The sequence below is a fragment of the Aplysia californica genome, unplaced genomic scaffold, assembly GCF_000002075.1.
Source record: "Aplysia californica isolate F4 #8 unplaced genomic scaffold, AplCal3.0 scaffold00719, whole genome shotgun sequence".
NCBI lineage: Eukaryota > Metazoa > Mollusca > Gastropoda > Aplysiida > Aplysiidae > Aplysia > Aplysia californica.
The window spans coordinates 357058-365253 of NW_004797989.1; the positions used below are offsets into that span (position 1 = coordinate 357058).

Genomic DNA, 8196 nt, shown 5'->3' on the forward strand with positions numbered 1-8196 from the left:
GGCTTTGTCATGGCTTGTTATCATTGATAGGGCTGACCAAATGGTTTGAATACTTCCAAAAGGTTTCAAGTTTTAAGTAAAAACTTGTTGCGAATTTGAACTAAGACCATCTACGCTGTAATACGATATGATACTTATAACTGCCGTGCCAAAGCAGACCGACGTATCTGTAAAAATTATTAATTTTGCATCTTCGTTTAAATGGGCGCCTACACCCATTCTGCATCTCGTGTCAAAGGCAGGAAGACGTATCTGCAGTACAAATAGGAGATTTCACTATGGCAAACAGACGTAACTGAAGGGCCATGCCCACATTTCCAATGGCAGCGCGACGTAACTCAAAATCATAAAAAGTGCAGATACGTCGCTCTGCCTTGGCTCGGTAGACTAAATCTGCTGTCCATGACAGAAGCTGATCAAGGTGCCTGTAGAGGTCGGCAATGAGTCGCTTCAGCAAATCCGAATAATGTTAGTGAACTTCTTCGGAAAATAATACGATATTATGAACCGCTTCGACAAATGGGTTAGGACCACTTCGACAAATGGGTCAGGAAAGGGAGTCTGAATTCGGACAATGTCTCATTAATAATTATCCAGTTACCCGGATAGATTATCGGATTTTGCCCGCCTCTAGGTGCCAGTGTGCCTGTGTCTGTGGTGTGGTGTGAGGTGCTTTGCTGCTGCATGCAGGAGACCGGAGTTCAATTTTCATATGAATTTTTATCGAGCATCTTGGTCTTTTTTCTGGAACTCTTTCATCCTGGGTTGATGTTCTGGTAAGCAGGGTCGAAGCCTGCTTCGTAAATGATCTGAATTGTGTTGATTTGGGCGTCAAAACACCTGCATTTTAAAGAAAGCCGGTGTTGGGAGAATGTTGTGTAGTCTGTGGACAGTCACGTCTCAGGTTTTGTTGGGCGTAAAGTAAAGTATAACCCCTCCACCATGTTCATTGTGAGGCAGCGTGGTGGAATCAGGCTCTCGTCAAAATAATCAAAGTGAAGAAACTTGCATTTTTCTGCGTGTTTGTGGATTTTCATTTAATTTTAGTTTTTTGGCTCTACACCTTTCGTGCCCATTAAAGAACTAATTTCTGTGTGGGTTTTTCTGAAAAACGTTGGTTAAAGGCACAACAATGTAGATTTTTAGTTACCACGGACTCTTAAGCTAAGGAAATAACTAATCTTTTGCGGCCATTTTCTCACTAATTTTACCTCTGAAAACAGGCGACCCCCACCTCATTCATTCACAAATATCTCGGCTTTTATTCAAGATAAATGGATATTTTTTCAACCAAATAAAGACAAGTGAACAAGCTTTCAGATGATACCAATACCTCCACATGCCCAAAAACTGACGAGAGCCTGATTCCACCACGCCGCCTCGCAAAATTATGTTCATGAGTCCATGCGCACATCTACGGTGACAGACCGCTGTGTGGTGTTCCTGTAACTTACTGTAAGACTCAGCACTGACCCCTCTCTGACCCCCAGCGGTGACCCTGGATCTGCGTTCTGGACCAAGTCAGCTCTGCGAAAGGAAGCTCGGGGTTGGTTGGGGGGGGGGGGGGAGGTCCCAAATTTACTTTTGCAGTACCGTGTTTGTCTTATCGTTGTGTCTGATCAGCTGATCCATTCTCCTTTCTCAGACACACAGGTGGCTGGCAGCTGCTCTGGTGTGGTTTGCTTCTTCTTTAATTCCTATCAAATATCTGTTGTCCTTATCTCTACTCCTTCTTTTTTTTTGTTTGTTACTCTCTTGTATCACCTCTAATCTTCGGTATTTATATGACCTTATTGTGTTGCAAGTGCCGTAAAACACTTACTAAAACAAAAAACAAACTTTCCCTGACACATCTCCCCCAACAACATTTTTTGAAAGAGCAACAATAAACAAAAAGAAATTGACATAAGTCAGAGAGTTGTCTATCCAGTGGATATTCAGGAAAAAATGGCTACTAGGCTATGCTATAGAACGCAAAGTGGGGAAGGGGAAGCGAGAGAGAGAGAGAGAGAGAGAGAGAGAGAGAGCGAGAGAGATAGATAGATAGAGAGAGAGAGAGAGAGAGAGAGAGAGAGAGAGAGAGAGAGAGATAGAGAGAGAGAGAGAGAGAGAGAGAGAGATAGAGAGACAGAGAGAGAGAGAAAGAGAGAGAGAGATACCAGACAGACAGATAACAATACACACGCAAAATTAATACACAAACACTCATACACACACGGAGAACACACAGAAAGCCGCACAGACACACGAGTAAAAGACAAATGAGAGCACTTTCAGTCAGCTGTGTAACAAAGGAAGTAAATAGTGGTTTATGTAATAGTAGAAGTAGGTCACAGCCATGGTATTCACTCAGCGGCGATACCCCTATCCAACAGGGGTTCGATACCCCTACTAGTCAGAGGTTCAGTTCCCCCACCAGAAGTTCGATACCGCCATTAGACAGAGGTTCGATACCCCCGTCCGATAGGTTCAATACCCTCTTGTGACGTAATAGTATGCTGTAGAAGTACCACCAAACTGACAATCACCGATGAGATCGTTCACAATATCACATTCTTGAAAGTCAATAATCGACAAAAACAGAAAGGGACTTTTTCAGACTAACAGTTATTGTAGTTTCACCGTCGAGATGTCTGCAAAAAACAAACACAACCCAAATAATTGAGAAAACAGGGAGGCCATCTTTGACCAGAAGCGCTGTTGTAGGAAAAGTTTGTGTAGACGATCTTTACATCCACAGAATCTGATTGCGTCACGGTTTGTGTTTTTCCTATGCGCCTTGAGTAGAGTAATAAACAGTAGAGTCTAAACAGAATCATTTTGCCTACAGAAATAACCTTAGTTAGCTATCAAGCGTTTCTGTCGGCCGAAACAATTTACAGACAAGAGAAGATAGAACCACGTAAAAATCGTTGCACACATTGAAGTATCCTATCTTCAAAGTAAACGGATGTCAATAATAGTACAAAATAAACCTACTCTTCTTTCTGTCCAGTTGCCAAGGACCTATTTTTATAACAACGACGTCAGGGAACTTGGTTTTAGGCTGAAAAAAGAACGCTGGAGCAAAAACAAAACAAATTTGGCTGATAACATATTTTGAACACCAAACCAAGAGACGAAAAAGCAGGGAGAAAATCGGTACTTCAGAAAAGCCTAAATTCGATTTGCGTCACCTAAATCGTGTCACCCTTTCCCTCTTTCTTGTTACCCACAGTTTGTCACCTTATAGGAGTCAAGTCACCTTAAACATGTATCACCTCTTCCCAGTATAGATCTTTTCATCTACATGTATAACATGTCACCTTTTCTCCAATCTTGTCACCTAAAACATACCACCTTCAGCTTCCCTCAACCTGGTGATGTAAAATGTGATTGTTCCGTTCCGTACCCCCCCCCTACCAAATCGTGCCACATAAAGTTAATCACCTTCCCTCTCTCCTTTCCTCTCCCTCTCCCTCTCCCCTTCCCTCATTCTTGTCATCTAAAATATGCCCAACCCCGAGAAAAAACAACAACAAAGTTCAAGAAACCTTGGGACAAAACATTCACCCTTCCTACGATTTTGTCACTTAAAATGTATCACTCACCTCCCCCACCTTTTTTTCTCTGTCTTGTTACTTATACATGTCACCATCACTCTCCCCTCCTCCCGAACAAAGCAAAACAAAAAACACCTTTTCCATCCAGTCTTGTCACCGAAGAAACGTCACCTTTCATTCACTCATTCTGTCACCACATAAACGTGTCATTACCCCCCCCCCCCTTCCTCCCAATCTTTTCACCTAAAATGTGTCATCTCCTGCACAACTTTCACCCCCACCCCCATTCCAAACGGCACCCCCAACCCCTTTCATCTCCCTCCCTGGCGGTAGCTTCTGATCTTATAGATATTACGAAAAATCAAAGTAAAATAAAAGTCTTTCTTAGCTACCGTTCTTGTTGACTTTTGTCTAATGTGTTCTTGTCCTCAATGTTAACGGAGAAACCCGCAGGTCTATTTTTGTCCACACTCGAATCTCCTCCCTTTTCTTCGTTGCTGACGTCATCACTGTTGACGACCGTGGCTGTTTTGGCGCCGTTAGACAACGGTGAGTCCATTTCCTCTTCCCTTAGGTTGACAGAATCGTCAGTTATGTCAGAACTGACTGGTCGGCTTGGTTCGGTTTTAATCTCTGAGAAATCTGCGGACCCCGATCTTTGGTAATCCCATCGATTGAAGAGAGGATCGGTGGCGGGGTGATGTTGGCTGGAGTCTCGCGCGCCCTGGCCCGCGCGTTTGGCAGACGGCAAGCCTAAGAAGTTCTGATGAAAGCCGGAAATAGCGCCCAATCTGGAGATTGAGTCCAAGTTTTTCTTGTCCAGGATGCGCCAGAGTTCGTGATCGTTGTCTACTCCGGCGAGTGAAGTCACGTCGTTAGTGCCACGGCTAGTGTAGCTTGCTGATGACGACGACGGTTGGGAGTTCGAGTCCAGAGCACGAGTGTTAGACGCTCTGCGAGACAGATAGTTCTGACTCATGCCCGCCATACCTCCTGAAAATCTGGAAATAGAATCGAAGCTGCGTTTTATAAAACGATGCTCAGGTCCGATCGGTTCTGAAGTATCGCCGGTGACAACAGCCGAGTCGTGACTGGCTTCCAGAGACGTCACATCCTCTGGGCTGCGTTTGTAGACGTCATGGGGCTGCTCGCTCACTTCTGCTGAGGGTAGAGGTTCGAGGCTGGAGCTACGACGAACCAAATACTTTTGCCCCATTCCGGAAATGCGAGAGTCGCTGTTGATGGAATCGAAGCCGCGTTTTCCCAGAAAGTTTTGGTCCATCCCGCTCATCTCCCCAGTAGAAATGGAATCAAACTGTCGCTTGCCAAGAAAATTCTGATTGAATCCTGCCATTTTACCACTGGAAATGGTATCGAATCGTTTCCCACTGAGAAAGTTTTGCTCCATCCCGCCTATATCCCCCTCGTTTATCGAATCAAACTGTCGCTTGTTCAGGAAGTTCTGACCCAGACCGCCGATGCCGCTGCCCCCAGAGATGGAGTCAAACTGGCGTTTAGATGACGTCATGCCGTCCACACTTCCTGTCTGTCGTGGAAAACTCAGGCGGACTCCTCCCATCCCGCCCGCCGACCTGGAGTCAGAGTCTTTTTTCTTAAGGAAATTCTGTTGTAATCCGCTTAAGGTCCCCGATGAAGAAATGGGGTCGAACCTCTTCGATACAGCACCTTCTGGAAAATTGTCAAAGTACTTTTTGTCGAAGAAATTTTGGCCCATGCCATTGAGAGCGCTAGTGCTGATCGAATCGAATCTTTTCTCGGGTGAAGCGTTATTAACACTCCACTCATCCGCGCTCTCGTCTGCTCGTTTACTCAAAAAATTTTGACGTAAATTTCCTAACCGATTTCTGCTTATTGAGTCAAAACTTCTTTTGTGTCCGAAAAAGTTTTGACGCATTCCGTGCAGAGAGCCTGTTGAAATTGGGTCAAAACCTCTTTTTGATGTCAGAAAATTTTGGCCCATTCCTTGTAAGTCACCCCCTCCGATTGAGTCAAATGTTCTCTTCCCGTCGAGAAAGTTCTGGCCCATCCCGTGCAGCCCGCTGCCGGAAATAGAGTCAAAGCTTTTCTTTGATAAGAAGTTCTGTCTCATTCCGTTGAACCCGCTAGATATGGAATCCAGCGGTCGTTTTGACAAATAGTTTTGATTCATTCCGTGAAATTTGCTACCAGATATGGAATCCAGCGGTCTTTTGGACAAATGGTTTTGATTCATTCCATGAAAACGGCTTCCTGATATGGAGTCCAATGATTTTTTTGACAAGAAGTTTTGATTCATTCCATTGAAACCGCCAGCAGCTATAGAATCTAACGATCTTTTGGAGATAAAATTTTGATTCATTCCGTTGAAACCACCTCCACTAGCAATAGAATCTAAGGACTTTTTAGAGAGAAAATTTTGATTCATTCCGTTGAAACCACCCCCACCAGCAATAGAATCCAAGGACTTTTTGGAGAGAAAATTTTGATTCATTCCGTTGAAACCACCCCCACCAGCAATAGAATCCAAGGACTTTTTGGAGAGAAAATTTTGATTCATTCCGTTGAAACCACCCCCACCAGCAATAGAATCCAAGGACTTTTTGGAGAGAAAATTTTGATTCATTCCGTTGAAACCACCCCCACCAGCAATAGAATCCAAGGACTTTTTGGAGAGAAAGTTTTGATTCATTCCGTTGAAACCACCCCCACCAGCAATAGAATCCAAGGACTTTTTGGAGAGAAAATTTTGATTCATTCCGTTGAAACGACCCCCATTAGCAATAGAATCCAAGGACTTTTTGGAGAGCCAATTTTGATTCATTCCATTGAAACGACCTCCACTAGCTATAGAATCTAAGGACTTTTTAGAGAGAAAATTTTGATTCATGCCGTTAAAACGACCTCCACTTGCAATAGAATCTAGGGACTTTTTGGAAAGAAAATTTTGTCCTATGCCGTGGAAGCCTCCTGAAGAAATAGAATCAAGAGGTCTCTTATATAAAAAGTTCTGACCCATTCCATGAAAACGACCACCTGCGATAGAATCAAGCGTTCTTTTCGACAAAAAGTTCTGGTTCATGCTATGCAAAGCGTTGCCGGATATGGAATCAAAGTTTTTCTTTTCTAAAAAGTTTTGATGCAGTCCTGTCAAACCACTTTGGGAAATTTTGTCGAAAGCTTTTTTAATTAACCGCTTCGCGTTAAGTCCGTTTAATAGCTCACCGACGATTTTGTCGTAATTTCTTTTGTCTAGAAAGTTCTGCTCCATCCCCCCAAGACCGCTGCCCGAGATAGAGTCAAACTGACGCTTCGTTAGAAAGTTCTGGCCCAGCCCTGATATCTCGGAGTTGTATCCCATGGAATCGAACCCTCTTTTGGACAGAAAGCTCTGCCCTAAGCTCCCCACGAGCCTCTGTCCGTTTGCGATAGAGTCCAAGTACTTCTTACTCAGGTGATTCTGAAAGATTCCGGACACCTTCCCCCTGCTGATGGAATCGAACCCTCTCTTCCAGGACGGAACGGGCCACACGCTACCATAGGCGTCCTTCTTGTCGAGGAAGTTTTGTCTGAGAGCGGTCAACCCGTGCCCCCTGGAGATGGGATCAAACCCTCGAGTGGAGACCCTGCCTGTAATCCTGGCGTCCTGTGCGTGCCGGCGGCGAGCGTAGAGCGAGGGCCTGTAGGTCGTTAAACCAAGCCGGGCGCTCATTCTGGGCGGGAACACGACAAATCTCAAACGAGTCAGCGGGGAAGGAGCGGGGGGAGTTTGCGCCAACTCCAGGTCCCGATTTATGGCGGCCGACAAGGACTCTGGGTACAAAACGGTGTCACGGAACCGTGCGTCTTCGACTTTCTCTCCGTTTTCTCTCTCCTCCTCCTCCGCTCTAAGTTCTTCCTCATCTTCGTTGTTGTTATCTGAATCACCCTCCATCTCCTCACTACCATCCACGCTCATTTCACGTTCCCCATCTTCCTCTTCCTCTTCCTCCTCATCCTCTACCGCTTCGTTTTCCTCATCCACATCGTCATCACCTTCCTCTCCAAAACCACTTCTTTTCCACGGGTTTCCATAAACGGGCCCCACATGGCCATACCCGGGCGCCTTGTCGTCTGATCTCGTGGCCACCCGGCCCCAGAAGTTCTGCTCCATGCCGCGCAGGCCGGAGTGAGAGATGGAGTCGAAGCTTCTCCTGACCACGCGATGTCCGTTGCCCGCTCCTTGACCATTGCCCTTCCCGCCCGGGCCCTTGCCCTTGCCCTTGCCCTTGCCCTTGCCCTTGCCCTTGCCGTGCCCACCACCCGCCTGTGTGTCCGGGTGATGTGTGCCCTTGGCCGGCTGACCACCCTTAGACTTTTCCACGCCACCACTCCCAGGCTTTGACACAGCGGACGATGGGTCATCTCCCGGCGTTTGTTCCTCGGTGCTGTTGACCTCTGGCAGTTTCCGGATCTTCGGGAGTAGACCTTTTGTACTCGCGGCGACTGCCGGGCCACTGATCTGGAGAGAGAGAGAGAGAAAAAGGAATAATAAATAGTCTCCTTGGGACCTCGGCAGAAATGGCTGGAAATATAACACATGTATGTGCACAAGTGTTCTGAAGTTTCATGTAAAAGGGGATAAAGACTCTCTATAATAATGTTATTTCAAGGACTA

At 45.7% G+C, this 8196-nt stretch overlaps 1 protein-coding gene across 1 annotated transcript; it reads right to left on the reverse strand.

The window, feature by feature from the left end:
* Positions 1–4032: 4032 nt before the first annotated feature.
* Positions 4033–5826, reverse strand: LOC100533414 (pedal peptide 4). Its single transcript, NM_001204697.1, is given in 2 exon segments — positions 4033–4323; positions 4326–5826. Coding segments are annotated over 2 exon segments (1605 nt in total). The 5' UTR covers positions 5776–5826; the 3' UTR covers positions 4033–4168.
* Positions 5827–8196: the final 2370 nt, after the last annotated feature.